Below are 22,196 nucleotides of genomic sequence, written 5' to 3' on the forward strand. Positions count from 1 at the left end.
GTCCTAACGCATTGAAATGCCATTAGATTTCCTTCGTCCTACGGATAAACGTAGAAAAAGGGGATTCGCTAGGAGCGCTTCTTTTGCTTTGAGAACAATGAGCGTAAATATTCATATAATGCGCTCTAACAGAGTTTACGTTGTAGCTAATAAACTAACGCATCGGTACAAACCTATTATTGATTTGTGCATGGTGAAATCATTGATATTATTGATCTTTTCTGATCGATAGAACGGAAATGGGCGATTACGACGAAGTAGTGTAGTGCTCTACCCTAACTGACCGTTTTGAGTAGAATCCATGCTGAGCCGGGGAGATGTAATTTGTACAAGAGCTGAAGAGCGCCTCATTGATGATGATCTCGAATACTTTGGAGCAGCAACATAGTGATGTGATTCCTCTGTAATTCTGGACACTCCTCTTATCACCTTTCATGTGGACGGTGAAAATATACGAAAATTTCCACGCCTCAGTAGTGGCAGATTAAATAACTTCACCAAGGGAGTGAGCAACGACTCCGAACACAGCTTCAGAACGGACGCAGGAATGCCGTCTGTCCCGGCAGCAAACGAGAGTTTCAACCTTTGAAGAGCTAGATTGACGGTATGTTCACTGATGTGAAACGGACGGAGCTCAAATGCATCTGTTGGAGAATCGTTTATAGCAATCGTGACTTGATTTGGTGAGGCCGAAGATTCATTGAACGAACTCATGAAATGTTGAGCAAAAAGGCGGTCTTTCTCCGCTTCAGATTCAGCGGTTTGCTCACCGAGATGAACTGACAATGGCACTTCGTTCTTTTTAGAGTTTACAAACGACCAGAAACGCTTTGGATTTCTGCGAAGAGATGATTGCGTGCAGAAGACATAGCGTCGATACAGGAATCTGTTGCATTTCCTATAGTCGTTACTTGTGCGGTTGAACTCCGGCTAAGTAATGTACGAACGATTTTGGCAGTATCTCCGTAGTGATTTAGCCCTATACCGTTTCAGTCGACGCAAGTGACCGTTAGACCACGGTGGCTTTGGTGCGGGGCGGGCAATAGGTACAAATTCAGCCATGATATCCCAAATAATTCAACTGAAATATTCAACGGCATCGTCAACACCTCCAGCTAATTCTAATGGTCGCCATTCGATACCGGAAATAGCAGCACTAATCGCAACATAGTCGGCTCGACGGAAATCCAGTGTGCGATTATTTTCGGAACAATCCTCAAAAACGATTGGCGCTGGGAGGTTCATCAGGACGTCTAAAGCAGGGTAGTCTGAATCAAGAAAGATCAGAGGTTCTATGGCTTCCGAAACGGTGCATGCCAGAGTTGCAGCTTCGTTAGACAGAACAAGGTCTAGAAAGCGAGCGTTCCTATTCAATACACCATTGATCTGCGTGAGGCCATGTAAAGCGAAACCGTCGATAAGCGTTGAACTAGCAGCCGATAGAACCGGTTGAGGCTCAACCTGGAAAGACCCATCGTACGACTTACTCCACCGGAGCAAAGGCTGGTTATAATCTCCGAGCTGCAGAGCATAGTCATTGAATTCCAAATTGGAAACAATAGCACCGATGGAGTTCACATGATCCTGAATACCAATGACATCGTTACGGCGGTCAGGAGGTAAATAGATCACACCTACACTAATAACTCGACTTGGCGTAATGATTCTAACCCACAGCTGTTCTAGAGCATCGGAAACAGGTGTCGGATCGATATAACTGTTCCAACGAGATAAAACAGCGATTAGGACACCTCTACCACGGGTTTTTGCACTGTTGGAGGCATTACGGTATGTGCGATAAACCGAAAAGGCATTTCCGAACAGTTGTAACAGTCACCATTTTTGTAAATATGTACAAATAACTACCTTATTAAAACATATAATTGAATTGAATAATTACTATCGAACATCACATGAAATTACACCTGTGTCATTAAATATACAACATACTCTCGATGTTATTTCGAAACTTTTAGTTTGCCGCCTTGCGCGCGCATCATACCATAAAACTGTGCCAATGCTTAGGCCAGCTCATAACATGGGCATTTCAAATACTTGTTCCGCTGTAGGGGAGTAGAAGTGCGCTCGTTAAAGTACTCTCCCGATTTGCTCGGGATAGGGCCTAAAGCCAAAGGTCAAGTTTATAGGACGGCCTTGAGGAATGGGGCGGGGAATGTGAAGGTTGCCTTGATGAGTACTGGTGGGAGCGAGAGGTTGCAGTCAGAAAGATGACATGGAAACCCGACCCGAATTCTTCGTTCGAAGACGCGAGTTTTCCCGTTCACTTTGCCTGGACTGGTGAGGGTAGCGTTTCTCTCTAAACCTTTTCATCGAACAGCCGTTCGACGGTTTATTTCTCGGGTTTAGGAAAGCTACGTTTCGTATAGTGGACACTTCCGGAGACCAGGCAAGCGTTACTGGCCATTGTCATCGTGTGGCCAAGGAGGACTGTGCCATCAACATCGCACCCGGTCCGGAGCGAATCATCCGTCGGTACAGCATCCGAATCCGACCACGTGACCGGAATCGTGACCGTTCGAGATTCAGTTGACCGAACGCGCTCTGGTAGGTGGATTCACCATCGGCCTGTCGAACACGAGGTTGAACCGCCAAGCCAAACCAACAAAGAACACCACCCAACAATAGCGAGCTGAGCCAGCTCACGCAACAATAGCGACACCCGTCGTTTGTTCTCGCCGGTTGCAAAGCATGGACATCGCACCGGCAAACCCCATGTAAGCTGAGTCATCGCGCGCGACAATAGCGACAACCGTCGCTTTTTCTCACCGGTTGCGAAGGATTTTAATCGCACCGGCCCCCGCATGTAAGAACGAGACCGTGAGTACAACCCGCTAAATGTTTTCCATGTGCACATGTGACGTCGGGAGGGAAGAACGTTCTGGTTAGAGAGAACGCACGTTTTAGGTAGGGAAGTCTAGGCCTAGAATAGTATCGTCTTAATAAATAAATTGTGTTACCATGAGTTAGAACTCGATGTTTCACTACCTGTGTTAGCGTTATTGATGTTGAAGTTCACCTGAGGAATCTCCTTTTGCGCTCGTTCATTGAATTAGTCTTGTTCCATTAATTTTAATGAATGGTCGTTACCCCTTCTGTGACGGAATCGCCATCTCGAGGATTGTGGAGGAAACTACCAGTGATGAGAAGCTTTAGTTGGGTAAAAGCTTCCTTTCGTGCGGAGAGTTAGGGTAGAGTGAGTAATGCCTGCTTACTGATTCGGACATCTAGTAAGTCGGACGCTAGGAAAGTAGAGGGGAGTTGGATCGTTCTGCAAACCGTTCGTCAGGGCCTTCTTATGGCCTTTTCTTTAACGAGTCTCATCCCGGGCAATTGATATCCGAGCGAGTAGTCCTCTAACGAGGTGGCGATTAAGCTACTCCCTTACAGTGAACGATCGAGCTCACCCCACCTTTGTAGTTTTCTGGGCTTATTGAGGTTTTCAGTAGAACCGCAACGGCACTCCTTTGAATGAAATACCGTGCGGCTACACAGTTGAGCACTGCATAAACGGCCATCGAGCCATGTCTCCGTCAATACAATGACATCATAATCGCACTCGCTAGCGGACAAAAAGAACGAATCTACCTTGGTCCGTAGTCCTCTAACATTCTGGTAGTACAGGGTGCGTGACGAATTTTTGCAATAAATTTCAAATAGTAATTTCTCATGCTTGTGCATCATGATTTAGATATATTTGGCAGCACTGGATAGCTTATACTGTTAGGTGTAAGATTTAAACAAACAATGTTGAGTAAACGTAAAGATGTCGAAACAAGAGAGCAATCTGTCAGCCGTTGTCGCTTTGTTGCGCGCCGGAGTATGCATGAAAGAAATAATTCGATCGGTAAATGTGTCTGAAAGAACAGTGTATAATATTAAAAAAGGCTTGGGAAAGTGATAAGACGGAGCACCTGCTCATACTGCTAATAAAGCACAGAAATGGCTTACGGAAAATATTTCCCGATATCAATCCGTTGGATTATTTTGTATAGGGCGTCGTCCAACGGGATACCAATATAACCCCTCACACCACACTTAAGTCGCTAAAATCTAAAATCAAGGCAGTGATGACATCTATGGATCGAAACATTTTAAAACGTGCATGCTGCAGTTTCCGGAAGCGTCTAACTACAGTCGTCGAAAGGAAAGGCAATTTTTTTGAATAAATTTACTTACAACTTCCATATGTTGCGAAAGAAAATAAATCACACAAAATTCATTGCTAGAATAACTAACTGGTGTATTTTTTCTCAAATATGCCATTTACTGCAAAAATTCGTCACGCACCCTGTATATGCGCAGGAGATGAGCTACGTTTACAGCGCTAACTGCAACAGATGCGTTGTCGGCCGATGGAGCCGTGGTGGAAGGCTGCATACAATACCACTGGAATTCGAACAGACATCAGGAAGAAGCAATCCAACATTAACGTAGTACTTGCCTACTAGAGCAGGCTGGAAGACCCTCTCTCTACATCCAACAACGGGTCTGGGACGACTTTGAGGAGCGCAGGCAGCGGTATGCAGGACCGTGTCGGAGAGATCGAGGGCTTCCAAAGTGCTTTCCACGACGCGTCCCGGGAATCCAGTGTTTGAAGCATCGTCAGCGTGTTCAGAATGAAGTTCAATGTGACAGGTACAGTGCGCAGTGTCGGAACAAATAGTCCAACTGTTGTCCATCTGCCAATGAGTCTCCATCCTCCTATTTTTGTTGTATGAAACCGCTGGTCATCGGCACGCGAGAGGCTTTGCAATTCTCCATGTCGAACCGCGACAAAATCTTCAGCACGATTTCTGACTCAAGGAAAAACTTCAAGTCGCCAGTCTCCGCAATCTTGAAGTGCTTGCTCAAAGCTCCGACCAATCTTCGATACTCCTGCTCCGTTATACACACGACAACGATATCGTCCACGTAAGGCAATATGTAAACATCCCTAATAAAAATACCATGCGGTGCACCGTCCACAATTCGCAAATAGAGACACGGGTCAGCCGATGATCGATGAAATCCCATATCATTCAACGGAGCACACGGTATCTGGAACGCCGTTCGAGTAGCCCGGAGAATGCTTCATGAATATCTCCTCCTGCAGCACGACGCCGTACAGGTACGCGGTCATGATGTCAATGTGCTTCGCCACCGGTGCAAACACCTGATCGTAATCAATGCCGTACTTTTGGGAAAACCCCTGTGCGACCCTAGGTGGGCAATTACAGGTGGGCTGGAACTCACGGTCCGCCAATGTTGGTGAGTTATTTGCCGTTAATGCTCATGAAAGGTTCACTATTTTGCCATAAAGAATACCAAAACAAAGCAAAATACGAACGGATTTGGGTAGGTTTGGACATTTTTTTAAAGCATTATTTTTGAGAATTTTAGCCATAGGCTAGTTCATCTCGTCCATGAAAGGTGGGGCCTCAGAAGGAGGACCTCCAACAGAGTAATTTTTTACAGTGTTTACTTCAACCGAAAATTGGTTCCTGGCTCGATACATTACACAACATATTAAAGACACAACATTAAAATCTGAATAAGACAGAGCTCTACACCGGGGGAACCGGGAGGGCCCCCACCAGGCAGAGATGTCCCAGCAGCCGAAAGGAATTACAAAAAGACTAAACTTTAAAATACAATGCAGCATTCTTTAAAAAGCGCATTACTGCTGCCAGTGTAATCACCCAGCATGTCGCGTAACTGCATCGAATATGGTGCCTTCACTGTATTTTGATTTTCGTCAGATCAATTCGTTAGACATGGAATTGGACATAACATCTTCGGTGGTTAGACCAAAAGTTACTAGGAAACAGGATTTTCACAAGAATAAATAGAACAATCTTCGCTTAACATGTATTGCATAAGAAAAGTAAATCATACCTATATCGTTTCATCACTCCTCATCATCGGTGCCGAACTCCTTCCACCGTGGATCGCTTGGATCGTTCATATCGCAATCCAGCCATCCCTTCTGCTCCAGATACGGCGTACACTGCTGCGGAATGGTTAAAAACCGACGCACCTTCTGCCTCAGCTGACGCCACGTCTCCTGATCGTAGTTCCGCTTGTCGGCGGCCATCGCTTTGTAGTTGAACCCGTACGTATCTATCAGTCCGGTAATGTACTTGACTTGGCCCTTCGACAGCCGGAATCGAATCTCCACAAACTCTTTGGAATCCTTTTCCAACCTTTCGGCAACGTGAATCTTGGAAGGTGGGTTCCGCTCGTCCGCTTCTGTTTCGAATGCATCTTCTTCCAGGAAACCGTTGACATACTTGGCCAGCTTGAGACGGTTCTGCTTGGCGTTCGGTACCGGAATAGTTTTGTTCACATCGAACGCCAGTCCCATTTCCTTGATGTTGGTGTTGAGATTCTTCCGGAAGTCCATCGCATCCTTGATCTCCGGACTGGAAACGGTGGGAATTTAGATGTTTAGAGTGAAATTGGAATACCAGTGGTTCGTGGATAGCTCTTACCATTTTACATGGCCAGTACTGTGCATTTTTCTGTTCAGCCGCTTGCGATTTCGGTTGTAGTTGAACTTTTGATTCTTCTTGGTTTTCCTCAATCTGCGAACCATTTTGAACTCGTTTGTACTAGATAACCGGATGAGTCGAAAGTTTGCTGGGACAGCGTTACAAAAACTTTTGTAAATTCACAAAATTCACCAGTTAAATAACAATCGAGAAACAACAAACTGCTAAAAAATGTAAGCCCGCACGTGTTGAAAACGATGTAAACATACAGACGACTTTTGACAGTTCTCAAATGGGAACCGCCGCTACCGGTTGATAGGGCTCCCAGTTTAGGTTTGAGTTTTGAGAATACACGATTATTTCAATACAGTCATCGAAGAGGTACACGGAAACCGCTAAATACGCGAAAATGACTATAAAGGACTCAATGTTGACAATAAAGTATACTTTATTATATATGCATATTCGGCTAGAACGGGACTACACCTAAAATGTGTGTATTTTTTACACATTTGATATGAACATTTGCTAAATTTTATTAATTTTTATACTAGTAATTACTCATAAATGTGAAAAATTTTAGTCATTTATGGGTACACAGCAAAAAAAAATGTGTTATCGATCAACGTTATTCAAGCTGATGTATGAAATAATGATGTAATACTTGATGTAATAGCAAAAAGCAGATACAATATTACATCAATGGAAGTAATTTTGTTCGCAAAATCGATGTACATCGTACAATGTGATATTACACAACCAATGGATTGACCTGGTTGCAGCACTTTCGATGTAATATTCAACAACTTTTTTTTGCTGTGTAGTCCCGTTTTTTTTTTTCAAAAATGCGTACTTTATAGCCATAAAAGAGTTTTTTGCGATTACCGTGTACATTAATGATTATAATATTAATGGCGGTAAGCTCCAACTCGGATTAACTTTTAATACCGTCCCTGTTTGTATGATCTGAAAAATGTTTGCTCAGAATTATGTTGATTAACTCTGATGTCGACATCAAACCAGCCGGACATTCTTGATCGGGATTTAATCCGAGGATAATACCGGTTGGAGCTTACCACCATAAATATTAAAATTTTATTGTTCCCGTACGTACACGGAGAAAAAATACTACCCAAATTTGAGTTGTTTTTTTTTTATTAATATTGAGTTCAGCCTCTCATTTGCACTTCCCTAATAAAAATGTTATGGTTAATTTGCTTTACGACGTTTTCGGGGTATCACCATTTGTTGAATAGTTCAACCATTTGGGTTATCGCTCGCGCATGGTATTTTTTTTAGGTTTGCAGACCAGAAGGTCCCGAAGAAATGTGCTCAACTTTTTGACTCAGCTCTGGTACTCTCTTCGGTCCCAAGCTGTACATAGTGTAGAACTAGAATTTCGACTAGAATGGGTTACGTTAATCGATTTGCTTGGGACCAACAGGCTAGTCAAGTAGTGAGCCAATTTAAAATCGTTAGTTTCTATCGGTTGATATTAGTGAATAGAATAATAATAAATAAAATAATTCGCATTGTATAATGCTTTTTATTTAGGGATTCAAATTATCATGTTCATTCTTGGAGTGTCAGATTGCGTGCTTAAGTCTGGAGCTCTACCGCATGCAATTCAAGGTGTTTGGTTAAAGCTAATAAAACACCTGAAAGTCGATGCAGGAGTACAGAAACTGCGCCCATTTCCGTAAATGTTGGAAGTCGTTTCCAGTGATGCAAAATATCACAACACTCACGTAACACTCGTCTACGCATCAACCGACTATCGTTGACAGAACGTTTTGTCACGCAGTGAGAGGTAGAGCCATGGCAATCAACAATCACCAGTAATGGTCGCTGCTCACAAGCAAAACGTTATGTCGTTTTCGTTTTTGCGGTGTAGCACCGGTGTAGTGTAAGCAGGAATAAGCGCGAGTCTTTGACAGCTCAACATAATTTGTTTGTAAACAAAGGTGCATCCTATATCTACACCTTAAATTATTTCGGTATACGGCAGTGTAGCACCGGTGTAGCTACACCGCAAAAACGAAAACGACATTACACTCGTTGCTGATGATGAAAAGCACAACGAAAACAGTGACAACTTCTGCAGTATGATCATGAGAAAATGCGAAACGACAGAAGAAAATGAAAACAATGCCGACGCATTCCAAGTTCGTCTCTACTGGCGCGACTGTGTGAGTTACAAACAAAGCAGGCAACATTAAACGGAAGCTCACCAACACACTCGAATAAGAGCAACCGTAACGGTGCGCTGCTAAACTCATTTTAGCAGCCCTCATCATATAGTACGTTCAGACTACAGAGTTATAACATGTTATAGCGCTATCTTGATGGTGGTTTCTGTGTTGCAATTATTTGACAACCGTTATAACATGTTATAACTCTCCAGTCTGGACAGCGTTATAGTGCAGCTACCGTATCGGGGGTTGCCAGACGAGTAACCAAAATAGCAGTCGGCCTCTCGGTGAGAAGCGCGTTACCAAATTTAGCAGCGCGATATCAGCGCGGGAGAAAGGTTGCTATTCGTAGAAATGTCAAAATGCTCACTACCGGTACGGACTACGGCGAGTAAATTGATAACCGCGATAGCAGCGACCGGTGTGGAGAAGAGTGACTAAACTAAAATGCGAACGCTGTGCGCTGTTAAAATAGTCGCGCAAATGACAACGACCGTTACGGTTGCTCTAAAGTAATTCAATTTACTGGTGTGAACAGTAATTTTGAAATTTCTGTTGATGACTGTTTCAGTAAAATATAATCAGTACTGAAGACTCGGTTTTCAATTTTAATGAGTTTTAGTTATTCACCGTAAAGCTGTTAATTTACCGTGAATCTACAAACACTTAATCTAGCTTGGTAAAATCTCCAACAGCCGATTACCTCGGCATTTACTTTTGCTAATATCTCTGCAAAATATCTGTTTGTTAGCCTGATATCTCAGCAAAATGTTATTTGTTAGCTGAGTCTCGACAATTGTTTTACTGAATCTCAGCAAAATAAATACAATAAGCTCTATTGTTATTATTATCGTCAGGGGGTAAACAAAGTCCTAGCCTAGGTCCTAGCGCACTAAAATTTGGCCAATAGTTGATCTGAAACACAATGTATCCACATGCCAAAATTGAGCTCTCAAGGACGTTGTTTACCCCCCTGACGATAATAGGTTAAGGTATTGCCGAAGCCAACTTTTCCCCTAGGCAAATCAAGTAATGAGCCAATTTAAAATCGTTAGCAACCGGTGGAAACTAACGATTTAAAATTGGCTCACAGTGGACTAGCCTATCGGTCCTAAGTACATCCATAGAGGTAACTCTGATTCCACGGAGTTTCGTTTGGCGGAATGACTGAAGCAGCATTTGATCCTAGGGGCAAGCCAGCTGTACTCCGAGCTAATATTTTTAAATCGAGTAAATTTGAGTTACTCATAATTACTCAAAAGTGATCAAAGTAGTCAACAAGTGGAATCAGGTCAACTGTCATCAGTTTGAATAAACATCGACGGCAACCCAACGAGTGCTTGTCATGAGGCTACGGAACCGATTCCAGAGATGGTTGATAATACAGTTTTTATCCTATCAGCAAGACTGCCTATAGTATACCGTCGTTTAAAGCGAAATAGCAGTTTGGTGGTGGACTTGTATGGCAGTTTCACCAACCGGTGGAAACTAACGATTTAAAATTGGCTCACTACTTGACTAGCCTATTGGTCCCAAGCAAATCGATTAACATACCCCATGCTAGTTGAAATTCTAGTACTACACTATGTTTGTTTTGATTCGCCATTAAAGTTTGACAGATAAAATGAGGGTTTAGTGGATTTTCCTATGTTTCGAGGGGTGAATCGATTAGCTTGAGACCGAAAAGAGAACCAGAGCTGAGCCAAAAAGTTGAGCACGTTTCTTCGTTTCTAGTCTTAGATTTACCTCTATGGTTTCACCGTTACTGTTATAAAAAGAACCTGAATACCCAATCACATGGCACGGATTTAAAAAGTATTGATGCATATTTTTGTAACAGTTTGGACAAAATTTATAGCAAACAAAAACTGTAGTCAGTAACATGGGAGAGAAATAATAAATTAGATTTCTACCCAAAGCGATTGGTCCGATTTAAAAATTAAGTCTTCCATCCGCATGCTTGAATTTGAAAATTGTAATCATCGGCAACATGGAATTCCTTATTGAAAAACCTTCTGAAAACAGTTGTGTTTGTCGTCGAGCCATGGTACACTAATGAGGCATATTGTGTTTTTAATGCATAATATACAATGTACAATGTTGCAATAATATAATAAAATCAAGCATAACTTTTCAAAAGGACGTAAGTCGCAAAAATAAACAAATCGATATTTTGCATCTAACCGAATATAAAATCCATGCTTTTCCTACGAGTTAATGAAAAACAAGGTTTGAAATTGTAATGCATTATGGAAAATATATGTAATGAACGCCCTTTGTGTCCTTCTTTCATTGTTTTTAAAATGGTGTTGATACACCCTTATATTGTCAACATAACTTAACTGTTAAAATTTGATGATTACACAAAAACTGCAGATACCCCAACAAACAATTTGAGTTGATCAAAAGCTGAATAAGCCATTTTTTAGCTGAAGAAGCTTATTTTTGCCTGAATAAGCACTTATTCAACATGCAATGTTTGTTGGGACACTCACAGTGAAGCGTCGTATGTGAAAAAAAACAAAGCAACCACTATCAATCAGCAAATGCGTCAAGTTTGTATGTTTGTTTTTGTATTTCCGGGAGCAACATGTTTATTATTTCAAAAGTAATCTAATAAAATTGCACTTTAATATTGAACTACACATACCAATCTGACCAACGCTTTCTTAATACGAAAAACACAAAACGTATAACATCTGACAGCAGATAATGCGGTGACCCTCTCATCTCCGCTTTTAACATCGATTATTTCACAACTCTGGGTAGTTATGTAAATAAACCAACCAACCGACAATTCCTCAATGCTTTTCGAGCTGCCGACGTATCTTCACGCAAAACAAATACCGGTGTATCTGATTTGACGTATGTGAAAACCCTTCTGTCAAAGAGACGAATCATGCAGGGTGTATGTAACAATCAAGATGTGAGACCGACGAATCAATCAGGGTGTATGTGAGTAGTACACAAGTAAAAGGTGTATGATTTTGTTTTATCAATAGTCTTGTCCGTGTTTGCAAAACTCGACATTTTTCGCAATTCTCTTAAACGCTATCCCTTTATCCAACTAATAGCACAAACAGATTAAAAAAAAATAGCATTAACTTTTAAATAGCATTTAATAATCTCATATAGACATTGCTATCAAATGTTTCTAATTTCATATCCAATGTTACATACGTCCTTTTGAAAAGTTATGCTTGAAATAATCGAATATTATCTCTAACTACAACTACATTGAACTGCTGCATTGAATTTCCAGTACAAATCGTTGTAATACTGTGAGGGCCGTGGTTATTTCAGTCGAGGGTCAGGAAAGCTAAATTTCTTCAAGTTACTACTCATAGATGTGCGACTAGAAGACTTATTTATAATCTGAAAATAGAATGGAACAATTACACGGTACGAATCGATAAATGATGGACTATACTGTTTTTCCGGAGGACGAACAATTACAAAACTTGAGAGAGATGATCCGGTATGAAACGCGTTTAGATGATATTGTTTGACATCTGGGAAATCAGCACAACAAAAACATGGTTGCTGAGTCTACTTGTATTGAATTTTGAATAACTCGATCTAGTCAGAGTTACTCAAAATTAACTCGGTTTTAACTCATGATCAAAAGCTGTCTTGCCCCTAGATTTGATCTTAATAATGATTTTGGGAATTTTCCTTCTTTAAACATGAGCAATCTTTTATAATTTTTCTGTAATTACGAACATTGGGAAACTTTTGAGTATCTGGATAAGAATGATGAATGCGAAATCTGAATTTATTAATTCTAGTATTAGTTTTTTCTTGTTTAAAACATGAACAGTTCTTTCGAGCTATAACGTACCCTAACAAACATTGGAAGCAGAATAAGAGCTTATTCAGGCAAAACTATGCTTCTTCAGCTAAAAAGTTGCTTATTCAGCCTTTATTCAGCACAAATTGTTTGTTGGGACATTCTGAAATTTGAGAAAAATTTGACTTGAAGTGATAAATAAGAAATCTGAATAAGAACTCCTTTTAAACATGATCAGTTCTATATGTTCGGTACATTCAGAACTTTGGCAAACTTGAATTTGAATGATCAATGCGAAATCTGAATTTGATAATTTTAGGAGAATTTTCCTTCTGAGTTAAACTAGTTCTTTCGAGATTTCCTGTACTCGTAATCTTCAACTCAAACCGTTGATAAAAAGTAAGTCAGTTATCAAAATAAAATTCCGCGAAATGGAGCACTCCGTGAAATATTCTACAATCAGCATACGTATCCCTACTTTGCAGAATAGAGTTCTCCAGATGCACAAAAGTGTGCGTGAGACCGCGCGCTACCTTTTTAAGTAGTGGTTATATCGCGATACCATTTTGTTCTTCTTCTTCTTCATTTTTATATATGGATGTTGGATTTTAGTGTTCGTGAGATTGCGCTTGGAGATCTCTATAGGGCCATCGAGATTCGCAACAATCAATATAAGTCAGTTTGATAAGGCTTTCGGATTCCTAGAGCAAAAACTCCAATAACTTGTTCAAGCCTTGTCTTGATTTTTATTGGCAATTTTTCCCATTTTTTATTTGTAGTACTTTTCTCCATTTAGTAGGTATGCTTGCATATTGCTACATCCATGTGTATGTTTAAGTAGAATTTTCCCATGAAATTATCATCATTTTTGGTTTTCTTTGCTTATTCCTGACTCGTACGAAAGGATTTCTTGTGTAGATTTGTGTGTTTGTGAATGTGTATGTGAATGATGAAGGTAAACCCGGCATTCTCTATGACGGAGATCCGGTATTGCACACTACACTAAACATCAGGGGGATCGACATAAATGTGCGTGAAATGCAATCCATTCAACAACTTTTCACAATGTGCGTTCCACAGGAGAATGCTCACGCCAAGTTCCAAAGCCACATCTAGCAGCATGATGATGATGATGATGATGACGTTGATGATGATGATGGTGTAGTTTTTCCTTTTTATCTTTTTGCAATGCAAGGGGAACAGGTGTCTTTTATGCTTCAGTTTCATCGGTTTGAAAATCAGATTTTCGGGTAAAACATAGTCCTTATTACAGAAAACAGTAGATATCACAAATAGTTTGCAAAAAACAAATCAGCCAATTTCTTATCTTCTCTCTATTGTGTAGATCACTCTCTTTATTTTGTTCACTTCTCTTTTTCATAAGCAGATGATCACTTGGAACAAAAATCAGATGATGTCTTTTTTTAAAATTACAAAAATGTAATGCCTAAACACAGGTGTGACTTAAAAATTAAAATCGTTCCAAAACCTTAGGTAAGTATATGCTTTCGTTTTATAGTCTTACGATCTTATCATGACCAAGCGGTCTCAAAATTAGTAGAACCAACTAAGCTAGCAGTAGTGAATGTGATGAGCAGAGCGTTGTTGGTGATGGCGAGAAGAAGATACTCAACGGAGATGGCGATCATAATGGTAATGTTGGCGACAATTTGTTGCAGACTGCTGATGCTGTTGTCTTCTTTCCTTCGAAATGCTTTTCTATGGTGATAAAATAAATTAGTCTTCTTTGCAGATGATGCTGATGATGGAGATGGGTAGTGATCACTGCTGCTGCTGCTGCTGCTACTGCTGGTTATGCTGATGTTGTTGTTGTTGTTGTTGGAGGAGGAAAGGACCGATGATTGGGACGAAACGGTAGTCAGCTGATTGAAGCAAGACAATAGGGATGACGATGATGGTGATGATGAGCGTGTTGCTGTTCCTGTTGTTGTTGTTGTTGCTGTGGTTTTGTTAGCAAAGTTACCAATAAAATCCTCTATGCACCAGCCGGCCTGAATTTTTTTCTCAGTGTTTTTCTTTAAATTATTACGATTATTATTAAGTTGTAGTTTACGATTAATATTACTTCTTAAATTATTATTTAATAATAATGGATGATTTCTATTGACGGCAACCGCCGACTGGATTGCACAGTCAATAAAAGTCCACATTTGGGCATCATTATTCAATAATAATAATGTTGAGAATTGGTTTTTTGGTTTATCTTTTGTAGCAGTAGTGGTAAGAGTAGTGTTGCTGCTGTTCTTGTTGCTGCTGGTGCTGCTAGCAGTGCCGTTTGCTACCGCTACTACTGTACTCGGGTGTTCCTGTGTCTCTAGTTATTTCTTCTTCTGGGCCTTCTCGGCGGCTTTGGTTACTTTACCACCGGAGGCTTCTTTGAAGTTTACGGATTTGATGACACCGACGGCGACGGTCTGACGCATGTCGCGTACGGCGAAACGTCCCAACGGTGGGAACTCCTGGAAACTCTCGACACACAACGGCTTGCTTGGCACCAGGATGACGATGGCGGCATCGCCGGACTTGATGGACTTGGGATTTTCCTCGGTGACCTTGCCGGAACGACGGTCGCACTTCTCCTTGATCTCGGAAAACTTGCACGCGATGTGGGCGGTGTGACAATCGAGCACCGGGGTGTAACCGTTGGCAATCTGACCCGGGTGGTTCAGGACAATGACCTGGAAAGGAGTGAGAAAAAGTGTCAGGAAACTATTGTCTTCCTATGGAAAAGTTAAATAATTATAGCTCTAAATTTTAAAATAGCACGGACATTATTGAACATTAGGCCAAATAGCAAAAAAAATAAATAAAAAGAATTTCAGGCTCGAATTTCTCCGATTTGCCTGAAACTTTTCATAATTGTTTGTTATGGTGAATCATTTACATTTGAGCTAAAATTCGGCCATTTTGAATATCGCACAAAAGTTCAAAATGGCGTATTCGATATTTTTCAACAAATCATAACTCGAAAACGTCACTTCCAGTCGAAATGACGTTTTATACAAAATTGTAGGAAAAAAATAATTGCTTTTCAGGAAAAATATACACGGTAAGAAATTTCAAGTAACTTTGGGTAAACAATCAAAAAATTCAGTTTTTACCTGTTTTTAAGATTTTCAAAGGCCGCCATTTTGTCAAAAACATTTTTTAAATCCACTTGAATTGACTGATTGTTAAGGTGATTCCCGGCGTTTTTTTTTCGCAATTTCACATGTACAAATAATAAGGTTTCTGTGAATGCACGTAGCTGAAACTCCTACTTGTTGTTTGCTGCGGAGAAGCAAGGAATGTCTGAAATTTTCAGATGTATACACCTCGTAGATCTTGAGACGTTTGCTCTTCAAATTGCGAGGTGTGATGATTTTAGATAATTTTTGCTCGTGCCAGCGTGACCTTCGCGGAACGTCTTTTAAAAAATGCATTCACGAGCGGCGTACCGGGCAGGGGTTGAAACAGTTGACGTTTTTTACTACACTCGCTTCGTTGTCGTGCGCGACAGTCTGTTTGTATTCGTACACGCGTGCTACCATCGTCTATCTCACACAACACAAACGGTAGAACCAACAATCAATACGAAACATACGATTTTAAATTGGCTCACTACTTCACTAGCCTATTGGTCCCAAGCAAACGATTAACGTACCCCATTCTAGTCGAAATTCTAGTGCTACGCAATGTTTGTTTTGATTCACTATGAAAGTTTGACAGATAAAATGAGGGGTTAGTGGATTTTCCTATGTTTCGAGGGGTGAATCGATAAGCTTGGGACCGAAGAGAGTACCAGAGATGAGCCAAAAAGTTGAGCACGTTATTTTGGGACCTTCTAGTCTTAGAGTTACCTCTGTGGTAGAACTAAAGAGACTGAATTGGGTAAAGAGGCGACATTTTATCCATTTGACAGGTCTTCTGCTCTATTGGAAAATCAAAGTTGGCACTAGTGGAGAATAGAAGAACTATGAGAGTGATGATGGTTTCAAAATTTTACACAGTGAGGTAATACGAGTGCAATCTTAAAACGCTTTTATTTTGCAAATGGAGCATTTTATTTAAATCTGGTTGATGCTACATTAGTAGAAAACTTAAGGACTACTCAATAGACATATAATATAGAAAAAAAAATTCTTTTCAGATTTTTAGGTGCATACATAGATATTAGCTTTTCTACCACTGTAGCACAAACCAGATTTAAATAAAATACTCCATTTGCAAAATAAAAGCATTTTAAGATTGTACTCGTATACCTCCCCGAGGAAAATTTTGAAACCATCATGACTTTCATAGTTCTTCTATTCTCCACGCGTGCCAACTTTGATTTGCCAATTGGAATAAATTTTCCTATGACTTTGACATGTCGTCTCCTTATATATTCAGCCTCTTTTCGTTCTAATTCCTCAATGTTGTGTAAATTAAACCATTGATCAGAAATTTTATGACTATAACATCTCTGCTTGCTATTATTATGAGAAAAACTAAAATACATAAATAAGTGACAATTTAAAATCGTTAGTTTCCACCGGTTGATAAAACTCACTTCCAAGTTCCATAAAGTTCAAATAAATTTCCAACAGAACTTTTAAGTTCCATAAAGTTCGAATAAAGTTCTGACAGAACTTTCAAGTTTCATATAGTTCAAATAAATTTCCGACAGAATTTTCAAGTTCCATAAAATTCAAATAAAGTTCTAACAGCACTTTCTTCCCAAGCAACCAAAAGTTCTGCATTCAACGATAAAACCCACTTTCAAGTTCCATAAAGTGCATATAAAGTTCCAACACAACATTCTGGCTACTTTAGAAACTGTAGTGCTTTCTACAGTTTCTAAAGTAGCCAAAATGTTGTGTTGGAACGAGGCACTTCAGGCTTCAAAAAGTTCCGATGCGTACTCCTAGCAACTTGAAAATCAAAAAACGTTCCAAAAAGCATCCCTAAGCACTACTTAGGAACTTCAGGCAAGGCTGAAAACATGGCCACAACAAAGATCCGAACAAGTTCCCAGTGGAACTTCTTAGCAACTTTAAAGTTTCTTAAAAGGTCCGTCATAGCCCACATGAAGCAATCCGCACAAGTCTTTATTATTAACAAAATTTAATGTAGGGTAGAACTACTTCGACCTAATCGCCCATTTTGGGCCTATCGAGCAGCAAACTTCAAATAAATCCATGATTTCAGAGTTAACAAGTCAATTATGCGTTTGGTACGATACTTTAGTTAATAAGCTACCGAACGAAGTCAATGAGAACGCGTGATATGAAGGTTTGCACACATTATTCTCAAAATCAAAAGAAGCGCTCCGACCAAATCCATTTTTACCTTCATCCGATAGGCCGAAGTGAATTCATTGGCGTTTCAATGGGGTTTCAATGCGTTAGGCCGAGTTTAGAATCCGTAGGCCGAGTTTGGCGTCAAGAAGCAGTGTTAGACTTTTGACAATATCTCAACGATTGGTTTCTCTTTATCAAATCTTATGGTGCGTACGGAAAGGTAAATAAATTTGGAAGCCATAAGTAATAATAACATTCCGTTTGGTGCTAAACATGCATAAAAAAAATTACAAAATGATACACTCTTTGCACACTGTCAAAGAATCATTGTACACAAAATCAACTTTGTGCAAAACCAAAACAAAAATACTATCCCATCTGGCACAAGCTGCCAAGAAAATTCTATTACAGCAAACCACATTATTTTAATTGATTTCTCCGCCAGTTAGTCGTCTGTCACTTCGTTTGTGATAACAGGTAGGTAGGCTTGACCCCTTAAAAGTTAAATAACAAAAACAAGTCCCTCGTCAATATTTTTTGAATATTTTACATTCAGATGTCATTTAGATTAGAAGCGACGTTTTCGAGTTTTGATTTGTTGAAAATGTCCGAATACTTCATTCTCAAGTTTTAAGCGATATTGAAAATAGCCAAATTTTAGCTCAAATGTGAATGATTGACCATAAAAAACAATTATGCAAAGTTTCATGCAAAACTTAAAATGCCAGCCCGCGCTACAACCAAATGAGGTGAAACTTTCAAGGAGTGGTTTCCTCATCTCAAGACACAAATTTGGAGGTCCGATGAAAAACCTGAACATTTTTTTCTCCCATATAAATTTGAGCCAGTCTAAGGCCGTTCGCAATGCTGTTGTATTTTATAAGGACTGTTTCAATTTGAAACTTGAACAGAAACGCACCTCTCGCAATGCTGAGTTGCAGTTTCATTATTCGAGCACTATTTTGCACCAGATTTGCAACTGCTCGACTATTCTGTTTTATTTCTGAGCGAGTTTGAAACACGATTGGAACTCTGTTTCAAATTTCTTTGGATGTGTTAGAGATGTTTCGAGAGCTTCACAAATAAAAAACGGAGAATTTCATAGAGAACAGTAAAGTTTATGGAACTTGATGATTACAAACATCTTTTAGAACTGTGCGTTGCGCTGATCGTGTTGCAGTTTTATTTTTGACAGTTTCAAATTATAGAATTGACGAGTAGTTTAAAACAATTTTGAAACTCAGCATTGCGAACGGCCTAACAGTCCTTAATGTCCTTAATATCGAGTACACTTTCCTGAGGTCATGTTTTCTCGCGTAACATAAGAGAAGAGCTATTGACCATTTTTTGCTAGTTAGCTTGAGTTTCAAATTATTAAAAATTTGCGAATATCAAAATAAGTTTTCAACTAAATTGACAGAAGCATTGCAATGGTCTTATGCCACTTGAAACCTCTTAACAGAATCTAACTTCCTTAAACAATTTTTTGTTGTGATTTATGGGTTGTTTAGGCATTTTCAGGGCTGTTATTTCATTTAATTACACGTTTGGAAAGTCTACGCAAGCAATTATATTTATGTTTTCGCTTTTAAAATCGCAAAAATCTTGAAATCTTTTTAGAATAACTTTTTCCCCATAGGTGGCGCCATGCTGTCAGTAGTTATGAGATCAAAACTGACACTTTACATTAGACGATAGTAATACCAACCGGTAGAAACTAACGATTTTTAATTGGCTAACTACTTGACTAGCCTATTGGTTCCAAGTACATCTGTAAGTGTACCCCATTCTAGTCGAAATTATAGCACTACACTATGTTTGTTTTGATTCGCTGTGAAAGTTTGACCGATACAATGAGGGGTTCGTCGATTTTACTATGTTTCGAGGGGTGCATCAATTAACTTGGGACTGAATGTAGTACCAGAGCTAAGCCAAAAAGTTGAGCACGTTTCTTCGGGACCTTCTGGTCTTAGAGTTACCTGTATGGTAATACATCGTCCATAACACTATCGCCAACTGTGGAGGGCGCTGTGCTCAACAGGATGGCGGTAGTGTTCAAACGTTAAACTCCACAGAAGTGATTTTGCGAGCCACCGGTGGCTACACCATAGAGGTAACTCTAAGACCAGAAGGTCCCGAAAAAAACGTGCTCAACCTTTTTGGCTCAGCTTTGGTACTCTCTTCGGTCCTAAGCTAATCGATGCACCCCTCGAAACATAGGAAAATTCAAGATCCCCTCATTTTATCTGTCAACCTTTCACAGCAAATCAAAACAAACATAGTGTACTACTAGAACTTTGACTGGAATGGGATACGTTAATCGATTTGCTTGGGACCAATGGGCTAGTCAAGTAGTAAAACAATTTAAAATCGTTAGTTTCCACCGGTGGCTACACTGCCAACTAACAACAATTTAAACCAATTGTTAAATGAGTGAAGAGATATGTCTGTTTGTCTGGGATTACACCATCTAATGGTTTCTTAATTTCCAAAAACAATGGCAGCAACCCAGGTGACTCTATTTTGAAGTCTGTAAAAGGGATTTCTTAGAATGTTGACGGTACTGTCCTCTGTTAAAAACTCACGGAAAACAGAAAATTCAGCACGAAACAAAAAGCGTTCACAGAAATTCCGTTCCAATTAATCGATGGAAATCGTTTCTGCACTTACTGGCCATCAGCTTCCACTAATGCTGTTTGTGGTAACATCTATCGGAAATTACACATAATTCCAATAGATGTTACCACAAACAGCATTAGCGAAATCTGATGGCCAGTAAGTGCAGAAACGATTTCCATCGATTAATTAGAACGGAATTTCTGTGAACGCTTTTTGTTTCGTGCTGAATTTTCTTTTTGTACTTTAACAGCAATTGGTAAGTGATGGTTAGTCAACCGGAAAATGTTCCAATTATTTCGCGTGTATTTAAACAGTAGTTAATAAAGCCGAGTGAATAAACCGGTGGTTTTCTTAAAGCTGATTTTATTGAGATCTATCTGATTATAAATGGCTACTACTAAATAAAGGGTGTCCACAGTTATCACTTTAAAAAAGCTATAACATTTTGCCCTTTGGGTTCATTTTAATTAAATTTCGGGTGAGATGGCCTCAGCGTGTGCATTTTCTAGTAGTTTTGAAAATGGAGTCGAAGGAACAGAATGTGCGTGAGAAAATTTTGCACACTCACCTCAACAAACCACATCTTTCGCACCGAGCCATCGGGAAGATGTTGGGAATCCAACAATCTACTGTTTATCGTCTTATAAAACGTTTCGGAGAACGTTTAACATGGTTTAACCAACCGGTGGAAACTAACGATTTTAAATTGGCTCACTTCTTGACTAGCCTATTGGTCCCAAGTACATCTATAAGCGTACTCCATTCTAGTCGAAATTCTAGTACTACACTGTTTGTTTTGATTCGCTATGAAAGTTTGACAGATAAAATTAGGGGTTCGTGGATTTTCCTATGTTTCGAGGGGTGCATCGATTAGCTTGGGACCGAAGAGAGTACCAGAGCTGAGCCAGAAGTTGAGCACGTTTCTTGGGGACCTTCTGGTCTTACCTTTCTGGTTTAACTGTCTATCGGAAGCAAGTGAGTACAAGGAAACGTGTTCCGTACTGCTTTGAAGATCACAAGCTAGTGGTTGCTGCCTTGAAAAGCAAACCCAACTATTCCGTTCGGGATGTCGCGAGAAAACTGCACATGACAACAAGTTTCGTGCAGAAAGCCAAGAAACGAGCAGATAGAACGCGAGCACGTGAGCCCTACATACAATTGTTGATAAAATCACCCTGCTGTATTATGGACTATGAAACATACGTAAAAGCGGACTTCAAACAAATTCCGGGAAACCAGTATGTGATTGCGAAGGACAAGTTCGATGTTTCAGAGTCCCTCGGGAAACAGCAAGCGTCGAAGTTCCCCAAGAAATTCATGATTTGGCAGGCGATTTGTTCGTGCGGAAAACGGACAAACCTTTCGTAACAACTACAACCTTAAATGGCCAAGTCTTCATAAATGAGTGCCTGAAGAAACGACTGCTTCCGTTTCTCAAATCACACAATGTTCCTACAATTGTTCGGCCGGATTCAGCCTCTTGTCACTACTCCAAGGACGTTCTGGAGTGGTACGAGACGAATGGGGTCAATTTCGTGCCGAAGGATCTCAATCCCCCAAACACACCGGAGTTGCGGCCGATCGAAAGATACTATGTAGGCTATAATGAAGCACGAGCTCCGTAAGCATCCTAAAGTTGTCACTACGGAGCAGGAAATCATGGTTGAAAGCAGAAAAAAATGTCGATTCAACAGTTGTACAAAACGATTCAACAGTTGTACAAAACCGTATGGGTGGAATCAAGAAGAAAGTTCGGGCATTTGGATTTGGTGAAGAAATAGAGTGAAATAAAGATACGTAAACCAAACTTAAACAGTACTAG

The 22,196-nt window shown here is 40.0% G+C and overlaps 2 protein-coding genes across 3 annotated transcripts in view; both read right to left on the minus strand.

The window, feature by feature from the left end:
• Positions 1-5,856: 5,856 nt before the first annotated feature.
• LOC135705485 (nucleolar protein 16) lies at positions 5,857-6,707 on the minus strand. Its single transcript, XM_065227232.1, has 2 exons — positions 6,492-6,707; positions 5,857-6,422 (listed from the first exon to the last, which is right to left on the minus strand). The coding sequence occupies exons 1-2, from the start codon at positions 6,593-6,595 to the stop codon at positions 5,909-5,911; spliced, it is 618 nt and encodes a 205-aa protein (XP_065083304.1). The 5' UTR covers positions 6,596-6,707; the 3' UTR covers positions 5,857-5,908.
• Positions 6,708-13,192: 6,485 nt separating this feature from the next.
• The window catches only part of eEF1alpha2 (eukaryotic translation elongation factor 1 alpha 2), a 45,796-nt gene continuing 36,792 nt past the window's right edge, over positions 13,193-22,196 (minus strand). For both annotated transcript variants that reach the window (XM_065227187.1, XM_065227188.1), the window contains exon 4: positions 13,193-15,172. In XM_065227187.1, coding sequence (XP_065083259.1) covers positions 14,813-15,172 — 360 coding nt within the window. In that variant the 3' untranslated portion in view covers positions 13,193-14,812. The remainder of the gene's footprint in view (positions 15,173-22,196) is intronic.

The sequence above is a fragment of the Ochlerotatus camptorhynchus genome, unplaced genomic scaffold, assembly GCF_037179485.1.
Source record: "Ochlerotatus camptorhynchus isolate MF236.1 unplaced genomic scaffold, CSIRO-AGI_Acam_v1.1 ptg000267l, whole genome shotgun sequence".
NCBI lineage: Eukaryota > Metazoa > Arthropoda > Insecta > Diptera > Culicidae > Ochlerotatus > Ochlerotatus camptorhynchus.

Excerpts from the sequence above, each read along its gene's own strand:
- LOC135705485 (XM_065227232.1), bottom strand. The coding sequence starts at position 6,595 with ATGGTTCGCAGATTGAGGAAAACCAAGAAGAATCAAAAGTTCAACTAC. Across the intron at positions 6,423-6,491 it reads AGTACTGGCCATGTAAAATG|TCCGGAGATCAAGGATGCGA; the intron begins GTAAGAGCTATC and ends CACCGTTTCCAG.